The sequence below is a fragment of the Delphinus delphis genome, chromosome 6 (assembly GCF_949987515.2).
Source record: "Delphinus delphis chromosome 6, mDelDel1.2, whole genome shotgun sequence".
Lineage (NCBI taxonomy): Eukaryota > Metazoa > Chordata > Mammalia > Artiodactyla > Delphinidae > Delphinus > Delphinus delphis.
In genome coordinates this window covers 33,458,202-33,483,015 of record NC_082688.1, presented here as the reverse complement: position 1 = coordinate 33,483,015, position 24,814 = coordinate 33,458,202, and the positions used below count along the sequence as shown (strand labels likewise).

Below are 24,814 nucleotides of genomic sequence, written 5' to 3'. Positions count from 1 at the left end.
TTTGATGGGGATTGGCCTGGGGACAAATGCTGTCTGGGGCAAAGCTAACCTGTATTTCACTCACTGCACATTTATGTGTCCTCACCCCCCACCCCAATGCCAAACAAAAGCTAATGTGATGAAGTAGTTCTAGAAAAGACTATAGAAAAATAAACAAAACTGAAGCAGAAGCTTAAGAAATATCGCCAGGTCTGGCTTTTAATGATTAAAGCCATCCTTAAAGGAGAAATAGAAACTCAAGAGACTTCTCTGTGGCCAAACTGTGAAAAGAACAAGAAAGTACTGCTGAATTACTGCCAAAGAGATCAAATCCACCAAGACCACTTTACCTGGGGGTGGGGCACTGGCAAAGTCCCCTCTGAGATTTTTCAGAAGCATTCAGTGAACCGCTGATAGCTTGTAGAAACCTGGTTTAACCCCTGCCCTCAGGGGAACCAGGCAGCTCCCTGTTAGCCTTGAGAAATTGGGCCACAGGGAAGAAATGCCTGAGGAGCTGAGGACTTAGAGGACAGGCTGGGAGGGGCCTCCCTGCTTGATGCTCACCCAGGGCTGTTTGAGCCCCAGGCATTTGCACACACTGCACCTGACCCCTGGAAGTTCCTTCCCCCACCTTTCTGCTGGTGCCCTCCTACCCTGATTTCAAGATTGAGCCTGAGCAGCTGCTCCTCTGTGAATCCGGGTGTGCCCTGCATGGGGTCCATGCTGCAACTGTGTTCCTATCAGAACCAAGGCGGTGACCATCCAGTCTCCCCTCTGTGCCCTGGTGCCTTGTGCAGGGGCTGGCTCTCAAACTTTCTTGAGGAACGTGTGGAGAATGAATGAATGAGCTCTCAGGAAAAGGCCAGGGGAAAGTGGTGCTGTTGAGCAAGTTCAAGGGCACTGTCTCCTGCCTAGGGCTCAGGTTCTACTTCCTATAAGGCATCACCTGCCGCAGGTTCCTATCCTTTCCCAGGCATTTGTAGGTGCTGGTTCTTTCGTCTGAAACACCCTGTTCTTTCTGTGAGAGGCTCTGTGTGGCTGGGTGTGCATGGGGTCGGTTGGGGGTGGCTGGAAACAGGGCTGGCTGGAGAGAGAGAGCCTGCATGACATGTGATGGGGCCTCATGGGGGCCACTGGAGGTTTAAGCGTCTTTAAGCATCAGCGTGATGGGGAGCTCTCTGCAGCATTAAGGGGTGAACCTGAGGCGGGATCCTGCAGTAGGAGGCCAGTTAGGAGCTGGGGCCATTGTCCTGATGAGGAAGGATGAGGCCTGATCCAGAGCAGTGACTACCAGATGGACAGGAGGATGCAGATGCCACAAGCACCGGGCAGGCAGAGTTGCGGGCCTCAGCCTCTCAGTCCTCTCCCCCTCCCCAAACTTCCCCAACCAGCAAGTGCCAGCACCTCCAGGTCCCTCCCTCTCTGCCAAGTCTTTCCCACGAGACAAGGGGTACTACTGTCCCCACAGTCTAACTCCCAGGAGGCAGTGAACTTGAACTTGCTCAGCAGTACCACTTTCTCCTGGCCTCTTCCTGAGAGCTCATGCATACAGGAGTACGGACCACCTCACACTCCAGCACACCACACCTCAGGTCTGTTGGGACTGCACAGTCTACACTGGACAAGAAGTAGTACATTGAAGGGTAGGGCTGAGAAACATGGGTTGGGGCCACCCTCAGTGAGCCCCTACAGGGGAGAGACCTCCCTTCTCAGTGGACGCTGCACCTCTCCTGCTGCTGCCTGAATAGGGAAGGCACGCATGCAGCACAGAAGATGAGCATCAGAATTTCTCTCTGGTAAATATGAGAGTCAAGTCCTCCCAATTTTAAGGCTCACGTATGAAGTGTGAGGTAGCAGAGTGGCAGTGGAGAGACAGGACCTGGGATTATGCGGACCATCCCTTGTGACCTGGCGTGACCCTAACAAATCACTTCCTCTCTCATTCTGCATTTCTGGCAAGGAGTGGGGAGGTTCACGTAATATCTCCAAGTATGGTGCAAAAAAAGAACACCATTTTGGATCTATAAGACCTCATTCTAATCCCAGCTCTTGTGAAATGTTATCTTGATCAAACTGTATGACTCTGTTAGGCTTATTTCCTCCTCTAAAAGTGAGACCGGTGAGCTCTAAGCTGCAGAGTTGGTATAAGAGTGAAATGAGATGATGTATGGAAAGCACCTAGCACAACATCTGGCTCAGAGAAGGTGCTCAACAAATGGGCTGTGTAGCTACCATTACTTGGGTTTTGAGAATGCATGGCTCTGTGTTTATGTGGAGGACAGTGACATCTAGGGGCAAAGTGTGATACTGCACCTCAGCTCTGCTAGACTCAGGGCTAATCATCACACAGACAGGCCCAGGTGGGAAGATCCTGAGAGTAACAGGAGAGGACATGTCTAATTTCCTTTTGGTACCATTTCCAAAGCCTGGCACTTGACCACTGTTTGTGACTAAATGGATTTAGTAAGTAGTTATGGATCACGTTTGATTTATTAATCACAGGAACATTTATTGAGTGCCTACTCTGAATCAAGTTCTTTTCTAGGCACTAGGGCTGCAGCAGTGAGCAAAACATGAATATCCTACATTCATAGAGCATGCATGATAGGGGGAGACTAATAATGAATAATTATACAAATACCCCATACGTATACACAATACAATGCTAAAGAGAGGTGACAAAAATAATCTTTTAAAAAGGATCTAAAAGTTTAAATTTAAAAAATAGCACTGACCTAACCCTACAAAGTCTGAGCACCATAGAATACTAGAATTAGGCAAGCCCATGTCTCTAGTCTCACCTCAGCTTCCCTGACTTCCTTTCCTGTTTTTCAGCTTTCTCTTCAAAAGCTGCACAAACTTTCCTCGGTTATGTCAGTGCACACTGATGCCATGAAACTGAGTTCTCTCTCTGAGGCTAGGAGGTTACTCGTGCTCCATTCTCACTGAGTGAGAGATGAGAGTGAAGGCACCCAGGAACGATTAAGCACCCAGTTCTGGCATCAGATCTGAGTTTGAATCTTACTAACTAGCTGGGAGACCTTGGTAAGTTTCCTAACCCATCTGAGCCAGTTTTCTCATCTACACAATGGGGGACGATGACCACACAAACCACTAGATTACCAGAGCCTGGCTTACAATTACTGTTCAACAGATGTTAGCTATTACTAGTAAACATCACTTCCCATGGTTGTTTAGAGCAGAGATCAGCAAACTACGAATTTGGGTCACTGTTTGTCTTTGTAAATAAAGTTTTATTGGAACACAGTCATATCCATTTGTTTATGTGTTTGCCTTTGCTTACTTTCATTCTACAATAGCAGTGTTGAGTGGCTGTGACAGAGACTGTATGGCTTGTGAAGCCTAACATAGTTACTGTCTGACTCTTTACAGGAAAAGTTGGCTAACTTCTTCTTTTGGGAAAACGGCATTTCTTTATTTTTCAAAAAAACTTCAGATATTTTGACTGATTCAGACTGGCCTTCTACTGGGACCAGCTTATTGCCTACTTCCAGGGACGCCATTCCAGAGGGAATACAGTGTGAATGGTGCCCCCTGGAGTTGTACAACCAGAGGCCCTGCCTTCCTGCCGTCACTCAGATGACAGACACTCTCTTGGCATTTTCCTGAAGCTGAGCCTGGATGAAGGTCTGAGAGGATGGCCCTATGATATTATTTGCAACCATATCAAGTCATATATGTAGTGAAGTTTCTTTGTCCTCAGAAAACCCGTATCAAGTCATATATGTAGTGAAGTTTCTTTGTCCTCAGAAAACATCTGCCCCCACAACAGATCTCATCTCTGAGTTCCCGCTCTAGTCTCAATGTTCCAATTTGGTCCTAGTAAGAGTAAGAGGCAGAATAAAGACTGTGGTAGTGGGCTTCCCTGGTGGCACAGTGGTTAGGAATCCGCCTGCCAATGGAGGGGACACGGGTTCAAGCCCTGATCTGGGAAGATCCCACATGCCTCAGAGCAACTAAGCCCGTGAGCCACAACTGCTGAGCCTGCGCTCTAGAACCACAATTACTGAAGCCTGTGTGCCTAGAGCCCGTGCTCTGCAACAAGAGAAGCCACCGCAATGAGAAGCCCGTGCACCACGCACAGCAACGAAGACCCAATGCAGTCAAAAATAAATAAATTAAACAAAAAGAAGACTGTGGTAGTGAGGCTTTTCAATTCAAGATTTTACGATTGATACTATAAAAATACTGAATTTAGAAGCATTAAGTCACCACATGTCAATACCTCCTTTAACAGGCTTCTTTTTCTTTAATGTCTTTCAAAATGTAGCCATATGGGGTGAAGTTTGTGTATGTGTGTTTGGGGAGGGTGTGACATGGTGGGTGGAGGGAGGATGAGGTGGGAGACAGGGAAGGAAGAAAAGGGTAAAAAGACTGAAAAAGAAGTGTGAGATTGCATTTTCAGATTTAGGTAAATCTTGTATATGTGTCAGTAAAAAAAAAAATTAAGGGCTTCCCCGGTGGCTAAGTGGCTAAGAATCCGCCTGCCAGTGCAGGGGACACTGGTTCGAGACCTGGTCTGGGAAGATCCCACATGCTGCGGAGCAACTAAGCCCATGGGCCACAACTACTGAGCCTGTGAGGCACAACTACTGAGCCCACGTGCCACAACTACTGAAGTCGGTGCGTCTAGAGTCCATGCTCCACAACAAGAGAAGCCACTGCAATGAGAAGCCCGTGCACTGCAAGAGTAGCCCCCATTCACCGCAACTAGAGAAAACCCGTGCACAGTAACAAAGACCCAATGCAGCCAAAAATAAATAAATAAATTAAATTTTTTAAAGTGCATAAGAAAAAACATTAAAAGAAAAATAAGAGGCTCACTTTTAAAAAAGTTTAAACTTAAAAAAACCCAATAAAACAAAACAATGACAATAAAAACCAACCTTGGCTATGTAAAATGTTGGAGTCATGGAGAATTCAATCCCACTTTTGACCTGCGACTGCCACAACCCTTTAAAAACAATCTCGTTCCCAACTTGAGTTTTTGATCTGTGAAAGGTATAAATTTCTCTTCTATACCCTTAACTTCCTCTAATTTGGCTGATAAATGATACTCAGCTGTAGCGCCACAAGGCTTTTCCTGGAATAACTGGAAAGCCTAGAGCAAAAACTGTCTCACACTGGAAAGGTGTATTCATGTGGCCTAAATCATTTTCACAACAGGCTAAACTGGTGACCAAATCTTGTACTCAAAGCCTTTGGCAGTTTTTCAGACAGGCCCCTTCCTGGACGCCTGGGCCCACCACCTGCCTGGGCTCTCACTTTGCCCAGACCCCTGGGGTGGGGAGAGTCCCCTTGTCCCAGGCAGCCCAGCAGGCTGTGGCCACATCACAGCCCCAACTCCCACGGCGCTTTCAGACGACTGAACTCCTGAAGTCTTCCCTGGCATGTTTCGTCAATTGTTGCCAGACAATCTGAGTGTTCTCGCTTAGTGATCACATGAGTAACAGAAAATAAAGGCCAGTTCTCCATTGCCAATAATAATGTGCATGAATTACATATTGACACAAAGAAACGAACACTGCGATTCTTCAAAACCAGGATGGACTTGTCATAAATGGCAGAGCCACAGAGCAGGAGGGGCCCAAGAAGTTACCTGGTGGCTGTCAAACTTTGGCTTGTATCCGCTTTGCCAGGAGGGCTGGTGGAAACGCACGTTCCTGGGCTCCAGGAACCTGATTCTTAGGGCTGGGCGAGCTGAGAAAGTGAATTTCTAACAAGCTCCCAGGTGATGCCAACAATGCTGCTGGTTGGCTTGCACTCTGAGTAGCCCTGATCTAGGCCAGAGGTCTCCCACTCTGGCTGTATATTAGGATCACCTGGGGAGGTCTAGTAACTCCCAATGCTCAGCTCCAGCCCGGAGGTGTGGGCTGGGCTGGGTTACTTCTTGTAGTTTTCAAAAGCTCCCATTTGATTGTAATGTGCAGCCAGGTCTGAGAAGGACCAGGTGGCCAGGCTCCTCATATTACAGACAGGAGGGAGTTGTCACAAATGCTCCTGAGCCCAGTGAGAGGACGGCTTTCCAGGTGAGCACAGGCAATGGGTGGCAGAGCCGAGCTCTTTCCTCCCTCTAAGTGCAGCCCATAATTGTCCTAAGGTGGTCCGGTGTGGGGCAGAGGGTGGAGAAGGGAGGGTACACACCCCCCCATCTGGAGAGCAGCTCCCTGGCAGTGAAGGGGCAGGCAGTGAGGCTGATGAGTGAGAGGTGCCACTGGGCACCAGGCAGAATCACAGCTCAGGAGACAATGCCATTTCAATACTTCACCATTTTACAGATAAGGAAACAGAGGCCCTGAAAGATGAAGAGGTTTGCTGAAGGACCCATGGCGGGTCAGCAGTGAAGCAGGGAGTAGAAGCCTGCTCTCCTGCTGTGTCTGCTGGCCCTACCACCTCGGGCTCACTTGCTGTCTGCCACAGGCGTGATGGCTTATGACCCAGGTAATCGGATGGCAAATGCAAGTTTGGGATGAAGAACTGGAACAACAGGCACCACGTTCCAGAGTGGGATGAGGTCACAGTGCAGGATTTTCAGGAGATGTCTGTAAATGGGTTATACACCCATCAGGGATTTAAAAAGTGTGTGTGGGGGGGTGGGTAGAGTTGAATCAAGAAGAGGATTTTTGGAAAGACGTGTCATGATGCTATCTCACCTCATCCCCAGGTGAGAGGACGGGGTGTATGCTTCCTCCTTGACCTCAAATCAAGAGGGAGGCTTAAGGAGAGCACTCAGATGGCTTGATTGCTAAGGGCTCCCTGCAGCCTGGGGGACCTGGTGAGCTGATGCCTCACTCCTGCCTGAGAAACCCACGGGAGGATAACGGGCCAGTTGCTCCATGGATGGAGCGGAAGAGGGAAAGTGGCTACAGTGGGATCAGCCACAATCCTTGAGTTTGTAGGAGCGAAGGATGTGTGAGTGCTTCCTGAGCACCAGGTGTGGGCCCTGGGCCAGGTAGAGCTGTGTGGCCTGCCCAAGGCAAGCTGGAGGGGCGGGCCCAGGAGTGGGGGACTGCCACATGTCTGTGGAAGGAGCCACAAATGGCCAAAGGGGGGAGTATTTCACCCATGTCGGGGCCACTGCAGGAGAGTAAATCCCAGTAATGGGGGCTTTGAAAATTCCACAAAAGGACTCCATGAGAGCCTAAAGGGTGTGCTTAACCAATGCCAGGCCCAGCAAGATGGATGCAGCTCCCGGCAAGTGAGGTCCTTCCTGCCCCTTCCACCACTCGAAGCCCCAACTCAGGAGGGTTCAGAAACCTTGGGAATGGGATGGGGAAAACACTCAGTCTGGCAAAAGACAGAAGCAGCCCATTGCACCCCTTCTCCCAGGGCAGGTGACTGGCTGCTTCAGGCCAAGCTGGGGAACGAAGAGGCGATGCCTTTGAAGGCAGTTTGAGGTTTTGAATATTATGATGGACTCCACATATTAGCTGTTGACCAGAGGACCTTCAAAGTCAAGAGACTTGCCCGAATTTTTATCTTAGGAGCAAGGGAAGAAGAGTGCCAGCCATCGGAAGAGTTAGAAAGGACAGTGAGGGGAAAGCTTCTCTATGTCTACATCCTAAGAGTCAAGCTTAATCAACATGATGGTTACAGCCAAGCACAGAGGTGGCAACTGCTTTCCTCCCACACGAAGGAAGGGCTCCTGTCCTCTAAGGGCTTCTTTGAAAATGGAAGCATTAAATCAGGCCCCTGCCCTGTTTCACTCTCCTCTTTCAAGGGCTCCCCACTGCCCACAAGTTAAAGTTCAGGTTCCTTACCGTGGCTCCTGCCTTCCCCTGTGGCTTCCTCTTGTACCCTTTTCCCATGAACCCCTCGGCAACGTGAACACACCGCTCCCCTCCCCAGGCCTCCGTGCACACAGTTCCCTCTGGGAGAGGGAAAACTCCCCAGCCTCTGCTTCCCACTCACCCTCCAGGTTTTAGCATAGGTGTCACTTCCTACACCAAGCCCTCCCTGGGTGCTATACCCCAGTATCCCCCATATGCACCCAACCAGCCCTTATCACCTTGCATTGTAAACGCTTTGTTAGCTGTCTGATGTCCCCAGGAGGCTGAAGGTGTTGGGGGCTGGGGTGGGGAGGGGCGGAGGGTTGTGTTTAGCTTGAATCCCCAGCAAATAGCCCAGTGCCTGGCATACAGTAGGTGCCTAATAAATCTTTTAAAAATAAATACTAAATGAACATTGCAAACACCCTGCAACAGAAGGAGGCATTACCTTCTTCTTCATTTTCACATTTTTGAAGATGGCGTGGACCCTCCATGTCTTTGCGAACATTGCCCCAAAGGCGGTCGTGTAGCCCACGGTGAGAATCCAGGTCCTGACCTAGAGGCCATGAGAAAACAGAGGCATTAACATCTCCCGGGGGACGGACTTCATCAGTTAGGAGAGTGTCCCAACAGGGGGACTCTAGATGGGGACAGATGCTCTACTTTACATACTGTACAGTTTTACTAGCATCAATAGTCCTTCAATCACATTTCAATCTGATAGAGGCTTAGTTCTATTGGCCACTCGCCAGACCAGGGCCAGGGCCCTGGGCGCAGAGGCATATGAGATTCAAATCCTGCCTTTCATGGGCCCACAGCCCAGAGGGAGCCAGTCATAGACAGAGGCACACAGGCCCCCAGGACCACTGAGGCGCCACTAAGGGGTTTCAGACCAGCCCTCTGATCTTCCCTCCCTCCTTTCCTTCTCTGACAGCCTTCTATGTGGGGAGACAGGCCTGCAGAGGTGCTCCCAATTGCTAATTTCTCTGCCTCCTCACCCAAGTCTCTAGGAGACGAGGCAGTCCCAGGAACCTCTTCCACAGGACTCCCAGGTCCTGGGTTGTGGGCAGCGGGGAGGGGAGAGCACTGAGCTGCAGGGGCTGAGACTGGGCAGGACAACAGGCCTGCACGGCCCTTCTCCAGCGCTAGTGACCCAGCCACTCTGGTAAAGCAGGGCAGAACTCAGCCAGAACTGGCCCCGGGGATGCCTGACTGGCAGCTGCACCAGCCCAGCTCCTGGCCATCGTCAGGGGCTGCTCAGTTGAGGGGGAAGGCCAGAGGAGAGGGGCTGTGACCTTTCCACTCCCACCAGGGGCCCGTCTCCTCACACTTTTGGAGAAAGAGAGGAGCGATGCTGCCTGGGTCCCTGCTCAGGACTAAGGCCTTATCTGGCTCTCAGCTGTTCCACAGCACCAAAGTGTGCCCTGATCCCCAGCCCTGGGCTGGTGGCTGCCACAAACTGTCAGCCCTGATAGGAGCCAACAGCCTGATCCTTGCAGGCTGGGTCACCACCTGTTAGGTCTTGGGGGCCTCCTGGATGCCCACTCGCCACCTGCACTGCCATTGTGGCCAGACCCCAGCCTCTCCCGAGTCCACCCTCACCGGCTGGTCTGGATACCCTCCAAGAACCAGGAGACTCCCCTAGCTCCAGGTTGGTCCCCACATCATGGCCCAGGACTGGGCTGTATGCCACTGGGTTCTGGGGCCTCCCACTCACTGGGACAAAAAGGCTGCGTGCTCCTTGAGCTCTGGTTCTAGACTACGGTCTTTCCCCGGCTCTTTCTCAGCTCTGTTGAGCTAAGTTCCCCCTGAAAGGTCCCCACCTGCCTCAGCTGAACATAGCAGGAAGGTGGGCGCATTAGGAGAGAGAGAGACAGTTGGGCTGGAGTGGACAGGCCGGGCCCTCTGTGTCCAGAGCCCAGCAGGTTTGCCCACCTCAGTGCTCCCATCCAGCCCAGGGCTGCAGGCAGTCATGTAGGAGGTTCCCAGACATGCTCCCTTCAGGGAGTCCCTTCACACTGCCTTTCTAGCAACTTGGTTCTCTAGCTTTTCAGAGACAGGGCATTTCCCCTTTCCATTTTATCTGTAAAAATAGGAACTGGTTGGGTAGATGGCAAGACCAACCCCCTAAGGTAGGACAACAGCATTACCTCAATTGTTCAGAAACACAGATGGGTGAGGTGTGAATGCTGACAATGGTAAGGGTGAGGACTTAACCTTCTTCTTTTTTTTTTTTAATTTCAAAAATTTCAGACAGGCAAGAACGAATCACAGTACTTTAGAGAAGGTGTAGGATGGCCATGTCATTACCCGTATTATAAAACAAGGATGGAAGAAAAGTAACAGAATAGAGACAGGGAAGGAGCCAATTATTTGGAATTTAGACCTGAGCTTATTCAATGACCAGATCACACATTCCTAGCCTATCAGAGTTGCACAGAACCTTACAGATCATTTCATTCATTCATTCATTTGTTCACCTATTCATTCAATAAGGATTACTGGGCCAGAAACTAAGTATACAATGATAAAAACAAACAAATAAAACAACAACAACAACCAAAACCAGAGTGATTTTTTGGAGTCATCAACTGAGTTGAGAAAACCCCTTTGTAGATGAAGAAACTGAGACTCGGGGCATTAAGGTATTTCTCCCAACCACACCACCCAGCTCCAGAGCTGAGCCCGAAGGTCAAGGCCTTGACCCAGTCCAGCCCTCTCTCCCCCACATCATGCCGCCTGCTCCTCAGAGAGTCTCCTTACCCCAATCAGGTCCATCCCCGCCCGGGAGGCAGCTGTCAAAGGGACAGCACACTGGGGGAGTAGCTGACCAGCCTGAGAACTGGCTGATTTCAACACACTTTTAGAGCTAATGGTTGACATGACTGTGAAGACCAATGGTCTCCAAGCCCTTTTGATCACGTCCCCCTATCAGAAAAACAACTTTAAACACGAACGTATACAGAACAAGGAAATTTTTAAAAGGATGGTAAGAGATGAAATAATATGGTTATTTTTACCTCATAATGTGGCAGACAAAGATCTCTTATTTTGGGTTAAAGTATTACTCCAATATGCTTGGCATTATTATATTTGCTTTGACTTATATTTTCTTTGGCATAATCATTTTCGGGCCACTTGTCTATTTTGTAGGGTCAAATTCATTAAGACCCAATAATACAAGTGAGTTAAGTTAGTGAAAACTCGATGATGTAAATTTAACCTGGCAACTGGAAACGGCAATATGTTGCCATAAACTGAAAGCACAGAATGGGTGAGGATGCCTGGCCAGAAAAGAGGTAACCTAGCAGGCCCAAGACCTGCTGGCAAGGTTCGCTTAGGCTGGTGTCTGAGAACTTGGATTTGGGGAGGGTTCCCACCATTCCCTCAATGATAAGAGTGACTCTGTGCCTGAAGGGTTTGTGCAAACAGCGTGATTTATGCCGCACACCTGCTTTCCTTCTGAGAGCCTGGAATTTTGGTATGTGCTCAGTAGAGGGTACCCAGGTGACCGGACCCCAATAAAAATCCTGGGGGCTGAGTGTCCAGTGAGCTTCCCTGGTAGACATTTCGTGTGTTGTCGCAAGTCGTTGCTGGGGTATTAAGTGCACCCTGTGTGACTCCACTGGGAGAGGCTCTGGGAATCTGGCACCTGATTCCCTGTGACCTCACCCCATGTGCCTTTTCACTTTGCTGATTTTGCTTTACGTTCTTCCTCTGTAATTAATCATTGCTGTGAGTACAATTCTATACTGAGTCCTCCTAGAGAATCGCTGGACGGGGGGTTGTCCTGGGGATCCGGAACACAATGCCCTGTGGCTGGCTCATGTCACAGACTGACCAACCACTCCGTTCTCAGGAGAGTTCCTGCATGAGACCACCAGACACACCCACTGGGCCAGGGCCCCGGGGTCAGTCTGAGTATTAAATCTTAGTAAAGCTTAATTTCTTTCATTTTTTTTTTACATAAAAAAGTAAACAAAGGCTGTAATACATTCTTCCACAAGATGATCCCAGTGGGTTCACATCCCATTTGGAGACAGCTCTTCAGACAATGATGAAACAACACTAGAAGAAATACTCTGGAAAGCGGGAGAGTGGGACCCTTACCAGCAGAGCCACCTACCCCCGGCTGCCTCTGCTCAGGGTCATCCCTGTGCAAAAGGAGGTGTTTTCTCTCTCCACTCCTCCACCATCGTTTTTTTTTAAATTTATTTATTTTATTTATTTTATTTGTGGCTGCATTTGGTCTTCGTTGCTGCACGTGGGCTTTCCCTAATTGCGATGAGTGGGGGCTACTCTTCGTTGAGGTGCGCGGGCTTCTCATTGCGGCGGCTTCTCTTGTTGCAGAGCACGGGCTCTAGGCACGCGGGCTTCAGTAGTTGTGGCGCACTGGTTTCAGTAGTTGTGGCTCACGGGCTCTAGAGCGCAGGCTCAGCAGTTGTGGCACACGGGCTTAGTTGCTCCATGGCATGTGGGATCTTCCCGGACCAGGGCTCGAACCAGTGTCCCCTGCATTGGCAGGCGGATTCTTAACCACTGTGCCACCAGGGAAGCCCCACCATTGTTTTAAGATGGAAATGGACGCTGGGGTTCAGCCCTCGACCCTCTTTGTCCTAAAAGGGCTCTCCCTGAGTTATCACTCCCACTCTCAGGCTTCAACCATTTTCCTTGTGCTGACAATTCCTTTATCTCTTTCCCTGTTCCTGTTTCTCTTCTGAGCTCCAGACCTGCGTATGCCACTGTCACTGGAGACCTAGGTGACACTTAGGTGTCCCATAAAACCTTCACACTCCAGAGCCAGAGCTGAGCCCATCAGCGCTTCCACTGAGTAGCTCCATTTCCTCCCGACTCAGGGATGGTGCCACTATCCACCTGTCACCCAAGTTAGGGACCTGGAAGTCCCCCAGGAATCCTCCCCTACCCTCACTCTCCTATTCAGTCCCCAGGCCCATCTCCTTCTGCTGAACCACCCCCAGACCCGTTCTCTGCCCTTCCCACGCCTGCACCTCCCAGGTTCCCTTGCCCTCTGGCTTCTGGCTGGATGGAGGGCACCATCAGGAGATGGGAGGGGCCAGGAGAGAGAAGACGGGGTATGTGCTCCCTGCAGCCACTGCTTCTGTGCTGTCTCTGGCAGCAGCTGGGCTCCTCACGTGGCTCTGGCCCTCTCTGGGCTCAGGAAGAGGCCTGGGAGTGGTGAGGGCTTCCTGCGGTTGCCTCAACACCTGTATTTTCTTCCTTAACCCCACCTACACCTCTGTAGGTGGTCCCTTCACTGGAGTCTCTTCCTGTGAAGCACCGGGGTGGGCTCTGTTTGCTGACAGGGCTATGCCTGATGACCATCGTACTCCCATGTCTCTTGTTAGTACACCCCTCCTCTCTGTTCCTGTGGTATCATCCAGATTAGTCATTACGATCAGGGACTCTGGAGCCAGACTGACAGGAGTTCAAGTCCTGGCTTTGTCACTATCTACGTGAACCTGGGAATGTCACGTAACCTCCTTGAGCCTCAGTTTCCTCATCTGTGAAATGGGGGTAACTAATGCCTTTGACTTCGTGGAGTGGTTGTGTGGATGAGATGAAAGAAGGTATGTAAAGGGCTGAGGTTCTTAATCAATATCTGATTTTTGTATCACTGCTCGCCGGACCACTGCAGGAGCCTCCAGCTGGTCTCCCGCCTCTCCCCTCACCTGCTGCTCACCCATCAAACACCTCCAAGAGGGACTGTTCTCCAGTGCAAATCTAAGCAAGTCTCCTTGAGTTTAAACCCTCTACTGCCCCATGGAGCCCGCAGGTTAAACTCCAGATTCTTGGCAGGGTGAGGCACCCACCACCCACATCTCTCCAGCCACTGCCCACAGAGCATTTCACACCCAAGCAATTCCACGCTGCTTAAACGTCCCCACACATCACACTGGCTCACGATGCGGGCCTGGCACTGGCTATTTCCTCCACTCATCATGCCATCCTCTCTCTAAGCTGTTCACAGATTCTCATTTGTCCTCCAAAATCCATATTCGTGGGCCACCTCCTCTGAGAAGCCCCTCCCAGAGCTTGCAAGGAGGTCACAGCTGCCTCCTCCCTGAGATTTCTGTCCTCATGCATGTTTCTGCTGTGCTGGTCATGCATGTTTCTGAGATGATGTCCACTTGATTACTTGCCTGCCTCTCCCACGAGATGGTGCAGGGCCTACACTGCCCACCTTTAAATCTCTGGATCCAGCACTGAGGGGGTGATTGGGCTGGGTGGGCCCGCTTAGGTGGTAATGAGATCTTTGTCACCAAAAATGTGCAAGCTGAGCTTGAGCAAGCACATGAAAGGAAGATTGCAGACAGAACTGGAGAACTGGATGGCAAAAAAGGCTGAGCTTATGGCCTCAGTGGTCCCTTCCTCGCAACGAAATATGCTGTCCGGGAGGTAGTGAGCTCCCCATCACTCCATGGATTCAAGCAGAGCTTGGAGGACCTCATTTCAGGGTGCTATAGGGGCACTTCCTGTGCTGAGGGAAGTTTCATTTGATGACGTCCCAAGTATCTCCCTTCTGGGTGGCTCTATGATGCCAAATAAACTAGAAGGTTCTGCAGGGCTCAAATGATTCTGTTTTCTCTAATGATTACATCACCTCTAATACAAGTCTCTACTGATTCATCAACATAAGACAAACAGCTTCTTCACTCTCTCTCCCAAAGTCTTAAACACATTTATTCTAATGTTAATGTCTTTCCTTTTTTCTCCTTAGACATAAAGCCCCTGGCCCCCTCTGCACACAACCTGACATGCAACCATGGGGAAGAGGAATTTTAGGCAGGCAATGGCCATCTCAGTCTCAACTATGAAAAAGGAAAAAGCAATTAGAGCACATCTCCAGATGGAAGAAAAATCTACACCCAGAGCAATTCTGCTTAGCTGCTCATTCAATTGATTTTGGGAAGGCCTGCTTGCCAGAGTGAAGGGCTTTCACGGCTCTTTTGGGGACCAGCAGGAATAGGAACACACAGCCTCCCTTGCAGGTCTGTTCTGATGATGACTGGGTTGGACGAAGCCTTGTCGGCTGGCTGGATGTTGGGGGCTGAGCCGTTTTCCTGCTGTCCAGAAAGGTTCGAAAAAGGGCCTTTTGTTTCATTCTGACTGTCCACCCCACATGATCAATAGTGAGAAGGCAGGCAAGGGAGACCCAGACTATCTAAAAGCAAGCCCCAGACCTCTGTTACCCTGAGGCGTTACAGTCTGGAGCTGAAAGGTGAGACTTCAGCCTGGGATCTCCAGGGCCTGCCTGTCTTTCTGGAGGGAGAGGTGGTGAGGAGATTCGGAGTGTTTCCCAAGGCAATATGCCTCTGAAGAGCATGCTCTAGAAACAGCTCCAGAAGACTCTATCTTACCCAGGGTCCCTTAAGTAAGATCTGCATAGAAAATGCCTTCTAGAGTTTAGAGCACAGCAAAAACTTTCTGGGGGAACAATTCAAGGGCCCATAGGAGATTCTGGGCACAAACAAGGGTACTTTGGGACCCAAGTTAGGGCCAGTGGGGCATCTTAGGAGACCTGGGGCAAATCAGAGGAAGCCACCCTCTCTAGGAGAAGGAGTTTCCAACAGGCACCCCCTCAAGGCCCTTTCTGAAAGGCCCCCACCTCCTTAAGACCCTATCAGCTGAAGAACTCGACTCAGAGAGCAGATCGCAGGCTATATTCAGTTCCCGCCCACTCCTGACGCCAACACCCTTGTGCAGTGCACAAAATACATAACCGTACTTGGTGGCCTTGGCTCTGGCAATGAAACAGGAGGAGGCCCTTCTTCCCCTTCCCCACACAACCCTCGCAGGTACCTCAGTGACTGGAGGTTAGGGAGCTTTCTGGAAGCACAGCATTCTCAAGATGGGCAGTGGTAGCAGGGGTGTGGGTGTGTGCTGGGGAGGGGGCTGACGTGCACCTCCACGCGGCTCCGTGGACTGAAGGTGTGGATGAGTGGGTGTGGAGGCAGGAGAGGAAGTGAGGTAGGAGGTGTATAGGCCCCAGGCTGAGCAGCTGCAACTGGTCTCCTGTTGATACTTCAAGATAAGAGACCAGCTGGAGCGTTGGGCCCGGATTAGGTGAAAGGCAAAGTGACCACAACGTCTTTATTCTTGTGGTCAACAGGATTTCCCAGTCTGGCCCATGCACAGAAGGGGTCCTCAGTGTAGGGGAGGCACGAAAGGAGGGAGGAAGTGCCGGCCCGTAATATGTCCTGCCAACCTCCGAGAAACCTTTGTGCTGGAATCCATCTTGGCTGAGAGATGTGTGGGCACACCAGGAAGGACCCAGTGTTAGACCAAATATGGGCACAAGCGAGACGACTGGCCAGAGACAACTGGAAAACTGCCCGCATATAAGCAACCTAAGCCGCCCCTATTGTGTACAACACACTCCAAGTTCGCCTGTGTGCTCTTCCACACGTACTTTGCTTCTAATAAACACTGTCTCTATTTCACAATCTTGGTCTCTTTGCTGAATTCTTTCTTCAAAGAAGACAAGGACTGAGGTCCTTCTTCCAGCCATTCCAGCACTGGAATCAGAAGGAGAGATGGATGTGCCACTGAGACTGCAGCTGCTAGGAACTTTGTGAGCAAATAGGAGGCATCTTTCAGGACTTCCATTAATAACTGCAGCTCCTTCTGAGGGGTCGCCTATTCTAAGCCTTCCCTGATTGGTCCCTCCACTCCCTCCCCTAGGCCTGTCTCCATCAGAGCATAGAACACACCGAATGGGAGTTATTTAACTACATCTTCCCATCTTCCCATCTACGCTAACTCCCCGAGGGCAGTGATCCAGCTCTGTGCCTGCAGACCCTCATACACAGTAGGTACCTGGGAAATGTTACCACATGAATGAATTATAAGACAAGGGCTGGGGCTTGCAGTAATCCACATGAGGGTGTGTGGGATGGGGGGACATCATCTGTACATTTGCTGGAGGGTCTGGGGCACCCCTGGCACCCTCCTCAGCCCCCTCCTCTGCAAGCCAGAGGTCTAGGGAGCCCTTCACAACTGAAGACCCTGGATGGCTAAGAACAAAGGAGATGGGGGTGGGGAGGCTGTGGCCTGTCCAGGACCCTAATTGGCCCAAACAGGCCTTGCCAACACCAGCTCCTTCAGCCACATCCCTGAGTTGATCTAAATCTGCCAGGAAAGGTAACCATCAAACCCTGTGGGCATCCCCTGGCCCAGCTTTCCTGCTACCTTCTGAAATCACAAAGCACTTGACCATATGGCCAGCCACAACAACATGGGATCACATGCTGAAATAGCCCCCAAACCACAGTTTTACATCAGATTCTCCCTCAACTGTCTCAAAAAAAATCGCCAAGCAAAAAAATATCACAGACATTTATGGTCTTTTACTTGAAAACATCACTAATTCCTACCACTCTTGAACTTACTGGGAGGCCAGTTGGGTGTTCCCAGGTAGCCTTTGCCTTTTGAGTCAGAGATCCTAGCATCTCTGGGAGGGCTGGAAGAGGGCTGGAAGAGGACGTCGTGCTTCCAAATCCAGTATCCGGACCCCCACTATTCCATCCCTTCCCAGCTGCTGCCTATCCGGAGCTCATTCCTATACCTCTTGTGAGCAGGGTGGATGGCTGAGAGCACGCTTCAGGATCCAGAACCCAGCACTCCATCCTGTGAAGGCCCTGCTTCCTGAGATTCCAGGGTGGAGGGCTAGCATCGCCTTTCCCAACTGGCCCAAACAGGCCTTGCTGATTCTCACGGGACAGAGTTTCTGGTGCTTCCATTTCCTTATATCATCAGTCTCCAGGAGACAAACTCAAAAATAAGCATGGGCTCTAATCTTGACCTCATACTCTAAGCGTGGTCTGTGGATGCAGCGTCAGCATCACCCTGGAGCTTGTTAGAGCTGCGGCACCTCCGGCCACCCCAGACCTGCTGAGCCGAAATCTGCGTTCACCAAGGTCTCCAGGTGATTCTCGTGCCCTTTGAGCAGCACTGTCTGTGTGGCCAGAAGTCAGGGCGGTGGTTACTCTTGGGAGGGGGTGCAGATAGTACCTGGAAGCGGGTAGGAAGGGCTTCTGGGATGCTGGTAATGGCCTGTTTCTTGATCTGGATTCACAGCTGAATCCAGTTTATGAAAATTCATTGAGCTATACGCTTATGAAATGTGTATGTGTATATGTACTCTAATAAAAGGTAAAAAAAATAAAGGAGTCAGGAATCTCAGCAAGTGGAGGCAGCTGGGAGATAAAGCTGAGCCACGCTCCTCGGTGCTTCCATCAGAGCAGCCCTGGGCTGAACTGGCTTCTCCTAGTTCTCACATCAGACTCCAGTGACTGGGGACTCATGTCCAAGAGATCCCACCTGCGTCATTCTTACCTCCCTCGCAGCCTGCCCTGAGGCCCCTTTCAGCACTCAAGGTGGCTGAGGTACAGCAGCTTGGCTTTGACTTAGGCCCTGAGTCTGTCCCCGACCCAGATCTAGCAGAGCAAGGACATGTAAAGCTGGAAGTTGCCATGGACATACCTACGCGCAATCAACCAGCATCAACCCCAGTTTTCCAGCCTCTTCTTCATGCCAAGTTTGCTCTGCGTTATTAGTATCTCTTAGCTGTGTCCAGAGGTGAACACAGTTATTCAGACACAGCCCCATCATTCACTCATTCATTCATTCATTCATAATGATAATGGCTAGCATTTACTGAATCTTGTTATGTGGCAGGCACTAAGTGCTTTACATGCACTATCTCATTTAACCCTCACAATCCTACGAGTATGCCCATTTTACAGAGGAGTAAACTAAAGCTCAGAGATGTTAACTAACTTCAAGTCACACAGCAGGAAGTAGTGTAGCTAAGGATTTGAATGCAAGCATTCTGGCTGAAATTCTCTTATATGCCAGGCACTATGCTATACTTTGGGGATGTATCAAAAATGAATGAATAAATATACTAAAATGACTGAATTATACACCTGAACAGGGTGAATTTTATGGTATGTGAATTACAGTAGGTCTCCGTTTCTGTGGGTTCCACATCTACGGATTCAACCAACAGGGAGCAAATTGAAAATATTTTTTTAAAAATTCCAGGGCTGGGCTTCCCTGGTGGCGCAGTGGTTGAGAGTCCGCCTGCCGATGCAGGGGACACGGGTTTGTGCCCCAGTCCGGGAAGATCCCACATGCCGCGGAGCGGCTGGGCCCGTGAGCCATGGCCGCTGAGCCTGCGCTCCGCAATGGGAGAGGCCATAACAGTGAGAGGCCCACGTACCGGAAAAAAAAAAAAAAAAAGAAAAAAAAAATTCCAGAAAGTTCCAAAAACCAAAGCTTGAATTTGCCACACCAGCAACTATTTACATAGCATTTACATTGGATTTACATAGCATTTGCATTGTATTAGGTATTATGAGTAATCTAGAGATGATTTAAAGTATATGGGAGGATTGCTTATAACCTATGCAAATATTACATCATTTTATATAAGGGACTTGGACATCCTCGGATTTTGGTATCTGCGGGGTTTCCTGGAACCAATCCCCTGCGGATACCAATTATATTCCAATTTAAAAAAATCTGAACAGACAAAAATTTTGGTTGAGATAAATACTGCCCACATTCCTAAGAATTTAGTTGACCTGTTTTTCCTGGTATAAACCCGCTAACAAAAAATCAAAATATTTCTTAAAAAAATGAATGAAATGTCTCAGACATCTTTGTAGTCCGACAGAGCTAGTTCCATACTTTGGTCCTGCCACCTAGCCATGTATGACAGAGTTTCGGTTTTCTCTCCTGTGAAGCGGGGACAGTGAACCCTGCCTTGTCAGGTGGGGATTTGAAGGAAAGGCTTCACCTGGCTGCTGGCCCAAGGTAAATCACAGCAGAGAATGCTGAATTTTATGAGGGCACAGGCTTGGGGAGCTCACATGGTACTGCTGACCACCTCCACGCCCAGAAATGCCCTGAATGCCCCTGGAGCTGTTGAGACCTGCACTGGATCAAAGGCCCACCTGGGTCTTCTCGTCCTCACTGCAGAGTCCCTTCTTACCCCTCCACGCTCCTGCTGGGGTTTCTGCCTAGGATTCCACAAGGAAGGCGAGCACCTTTTCTCTTCCCCACCCACCTCGCTCCCTCTCTGGGCTGCCAGGGGCTGGGATTCCTGAGCTGCATAAGCAAGTGTGAGGGCCCTCCCATCCCCCTGGCATGGGGGCTCTAGCCCACGCCCAGCACTGTCCTCATAGGCAGCTTCGTGCCCACAGGGGCCATGTTGCTATGGTGATTACACTACCCACTCAGTGTCCAGGGAGACAGCACCGTGTAGCTGCGAGATGTTTGCAAGACTCGCTGGAACTAGGCTGGGAAGATGCCAGAAAGGGTCAGAGGGAGTGGGGGATGGGAACTGAGTGTGACTGCTTCCCTAGCTCTGTGCGTGTGTGTGAGTGTGTGTACACATGCTCACACACGTACCCACCCCGCTGTCCGAGTTATAACGGCCCTTCTGAGCAGAGGCACAGCCCCTAGAGAGGCATAATCCCGTGATCGTCACAGGTTTCTTCCTGAGGTGGTGTTTACTGTTTATCACTGTGTTTAGTTTCTATATTGAAAACTAAAAGGGAAAAAAGTGGCACTCATATGGCAGCAGAACAGACTGAACTGTGCCTTCTCTTGCTCCACATCTGAAGCTGGCTTCGTGATCCACCTTGTCCCTTGTCCTGTGAGATTTCCCACAGAAACAGTGTGGGACGCCAGGAGATTATACCGTGGCAGGGGGAAGGTGCCCACTCCCCGTTACTTGCCTTACACTCCAGGCGGCTCCTCTGAATGGTCTCATTTAGCCCACACCACAGTCCCGCATAGGGATTTGTTGTGCTCATTTCACAGACGACAAAACTGAGGCCCAGAGAGGCTAAGTCACCTCCACAGTCCGGAGGTAGTATGTGTAGGGGGCGAGAGTCAAGCCCAGGCTGCTGAAGACCTGTGCTCACCGCACTGGGGGCCTCCTAGGCCCAGAAAGTACACAATCCAAGGCGCCAAGTGAAACAAAGGAGCCACAACCCCTCTGGAATAGCAGGTGGACAACCCACACTGCACCCACTGGGGTGCACTTAGGCTCTTAATTTAAGAGCTTTTGGTTCCCCTTCCTGAGCAATCAATATTGGGGATGATTAAATAAGTGACCCCGGTCTTAGCCACGCACACATTTGTGCTGACCCAATTCAATCCACACTAGTTAATCTATGCCTTTTCTCCACAGTCACGAATGTGGGCTTCCCCTTGCAGAGCCTCTGAAACAGCCCCGACTGCAAATAAATGAATCCTCAGGGTGGGGAGAACCAGGCCCTAACATCTTCAGAGCCCTCATGTTCCAGCTAATGCTGATTTGTAAAGCGCTTTATGATTTATTCATACCGCCTTGCCAGGCTTCCCAGGACAGCCTTCCCCTCACGCAAATGAGCACGACTCCCAGAACAGAATGTCAGGCTTCATTAAGAGAAAACACCCGGGTGTGGGGATGCCCTCGTTTGGGCTCCCTAGCCTGCGTCACCCAGTGTCTGTAGGATTCGGGGCAAACTCCAGGAAGCACCTGTGCTCTGACGGCCTTTGGCTCGTGAGCATGGTGAGATGGCAGGAATTCCCTTCTGGGAGGGAGAGACTCTCCAAGGGCTGGGCCTCATGTCTCTGCACCCAAGATGGGACCTCGGGCCAGTGGATGCATTCCCAGGTGGCAGGAGCCGGCGACAAGGAGCTGGGAGGGACCCAAGCGGAGCTCTGCCCCCGTGATTCTCGGCCAGTAGATCAAGGTGGGCCCCTCAGCTCTCGGGGAGCCACCAAAAGATCAGAGCGCCGTGTAAATGAGAAGCCACCAACCCGGCCCCTGGAGCCATTTTCATTATTGCCGTTGTCATGGTCTCCTCAAACTTGGGGAGGGCGTCCCAGGGACAGAGGGAAGAGGGAAACCCCTCGCTTAGCTTCTTCAGGGTGCCTTGGGAGCAGCCCCTCCCTCGGGCCACACTACTGCCCAGGAAAGCTGATCACAGACACACATGGCACCCATGAGCTCACAAGGCCCCACAGGGCACAGAAGTCGTGCTGATGCAGAACTGAAGGGGACCTCAAGCGCTTCACACCGTCTCTAGCGAGCCAGACACAAGCTGCGGTCACCATCCTTGTGCCAGAGGGTCACACTTCTGAGGGCACAAACTGCTAACCCACACCCACAGGGACTTTTGAGCGGCTCAGCTTCTCCGGAAGCTGACTCCGGCACTCTGATGCCAGGCACGTGGGGGACTTGTGACTCGACTTCACCTCCTTAACCCCCAGAAGGGCAGAGTGAAACGGGGCAGAATAAAAAACTCTGAGTAGGAAGCTTGAATCAGGTGAGCTCTGGAGCACGTGGGGCCTGACTGCCCTCCAGGTCCACCCCAGAGAGGAAGGATGCCTGAGCACCCCAGGGACCCCCTGGGGTATTGGGGACTTGACCACGCACTTCTCAAGTGGAACCTTTCAAACAAAGTACGAGTTCTGGGGACATCTCATTTGCTTGACAATTCATGCTGAAGCTGGCTATTAACAAGAGTCAGTCCGGTGTCATCATCTGCAGGAATCAGGGGAGCATCACCACGTGCTCCAGGGACTTCCCTCCAGTCCACGGGCTGTCCCAGAGTCTGGGGATCTGTCAACTACAAATTGGCACTTGCCATCCACCTCTACAAGGATTAAATCATGTGCTGCTGCAGCTGCTGACTTTCAATACCCCCTGAAAGGAGCTCAGGGTGGAGAGCAGGAATGAGGCACTCTGTGCTCTGGGAAAACCTGGCAGAACAGGTCTTCAGATAGTTAGATATTTTTAGGAGCCAATTTTATGATTCCAATTCTTATATCTCCTCATATCTAGAAAAGCACTAAAATCCTTCATGGTAACGTCTGCTCCTCATGACTAGCAGTAACCTCCTGCAAAAAATCTGTGCTTGGTTGCACGTACTCCCCCCTTCACCGAAATCACATATATACTGACCTTCCCCGCTGCCTCTTTGGAGCAGTTTCTCAGAGCTATCTGAGATGCTGTCTCCTGGGCTATAGTCCTCATTTTGTCCCAAATAAAACTTAACTCACGATTCTCACGTTGCGCATGTTTTTTAAGTTGACAGACCCAGTGCAGTCCTGAAAGTCCAAGGTGTGGGTGGTGACCTGCAGCACATTTAAGGGGTCCTCCACTTGTTTAATCCTCACTGCCACCCTTTACTTTATGATCGTCCAGTAGTGGGCGACACTGAGACTACAGAGCAGCAAATATAATCTAAAAGAGACTGCTTTCCAAAAAAGGGCCTACGTTGCTCTTAACACCTTAATAGAAAACAGCAACAACAAAAGAGTTGCTTTTGGATTAATCTGGTCAACACTGATCCTTTGACCATCCCTTCTAGCTCTGGTCCTCCAGGCGGGGAATTGGATGAATTACTGCATGTCTAACACAGTTCTGAGAGATCACAGTAAAGTCCAGAAATAAATCCCAACTGGCCATCCTTATCCTAAAAAGTAAGCCAATGATACTTTCAACTGAGTTCTACACAATTGCTAACTGCTAACGTACAAACTCCTTAAAAAGAAAAACAACTAATAACAACAATAACTAGGCAACAACATTTTTAAACATGTTAATTAATTTTCAAAACAACATTGCTAAAATATAGTAAATAAATTACACGGTTTTGGGCTTCCTTAAATATATGCATTCTCAATGGGGGTGATATAGTTCCCAAGGGGGACAACACTGGTTCTTGAATGTGAAAAATTATTACTCTTTTATATAGAAACTATAGGTATATATACAGTACATAAACAGAAATACAGTATATCTTTGGTATTGAAATTTCAAGAAGGGATAATTAGAAAAAAAAAAAGCCTAAAAAGGCTCCTTATGGGGGCAATTAGCAAAAAAGGGTTGAGAAACACTGCTGTTAAATAGAGAATAAGGAAAGCGATCTTTTCTGTACAACTCAAAGTCATCCATACAAACATCTCTCCTTATATTCTGTGATGGCCGTCAAGGTTGGTGGGCAGACTTGTTCCTTCTTACACAGCCCTGACTCTGACCCCAGGCACAGTGCCTGGGTGGGCATTTTTCTCCCTTGCTTTTCTAGGTTATTCAATCATTCTCAGTGGGCTGTCTTCTAGCAACAGCCTGTTAAATCCAGGCTCTTAATTTTACAGGCAATACTTAAGTCCATTCTGGTCTGAAAGCTATACCACGCTGCCCTGTTGAACTGCTTGAATGGCTGAACAAGTTGTCTGCTGCCTGTTCATGTATTTTCACGCAGTTCTGGGTTTGTATCTGTGTTTTTGGTGATTGTGGTCACCAAGAAAACCTTGTATCACAAACCACTGGAATGCGCAGAATGACTTACGGTGCAAAGGGTTTCGAAGGTCTTTTCAGAGACAAAGGACCCATCCAGGCCAAAGAGAAAGATGGATGCATAGGAAAGCATTCCTCCGAGGATGATAAGGTTGTTCATATACGGACTTGACATCTTTATCAGCCTGACAAAAGAAAGAGATACTATAGTTAGCAGAACTGTTAATTTAGCTACTCCTGCAGCAAATATTTTCTGAATGTGTATCTTGTCACCAAGGCTAGAGAGGGAGAGAAGAATGGAAACCCTGGCTTCCTTCACTGCCCCCTCCCCAAGACTGTGCTTCCTCTGATGGGCTGTTTCCCCCTCACTAGAGGACCGCGATGCTATCGATTTCTAGTTGTTGATTTTCCTGTCTTCTCAGTCAAGTTCACCTATCACTTCTCTGGGGACAGCTTGTATTGCCGGCTTCTTCAACCATTAATTTTTAGTTTACACAAAGATGTTAAGTCAACAGTTTTTTTTTGGCTGGAGCTGGGAAGACAGCCAAATCTAGAGAATCCTAATCTATGTTCAGCGACCTTCCACAGTGATGGACTGTCCTGAGCACAAAGAGGGCCACACGCATGGTACCTCCCGGTACCAGGTGATGGAGATGGACAATGGAGTCCCCACCCCCATCCTCCCCCTGTCTTCACCAGGCTGTGTTAAACCATCAGCCAG

General features: G+C 49.9%; 1 protein-coding gene across 1 annotated transcript in view; it reads right to left on the bottom strand.

Moving 5' to 3' along the window:
* Window positions 1-24,814, bottom strand: part of GABBR2 (gamma-aminobutyric acid type B receptor subunit 2) — a 366,358-nt gene that overhangs the window by 55,311 nt on the left and 286,233 nt on the right. Inside the window, exons 11-12 of the mRNA XM_060014449.1 lie at window positions 24,146-24,278; window positions 8,218-8,325 (exon numbers count right to left, since the gene is read on the bottom strand). Coding sequence (XP_059870432.1) covers window positions 8,218-8,325; window positions 24,146-24,278 — 241 coding nt within the window. The remainder of the gene's footprint in view (window positions 1-8,217; window positions 8,326-24,145; window positions 24,279-24,814) is intronic.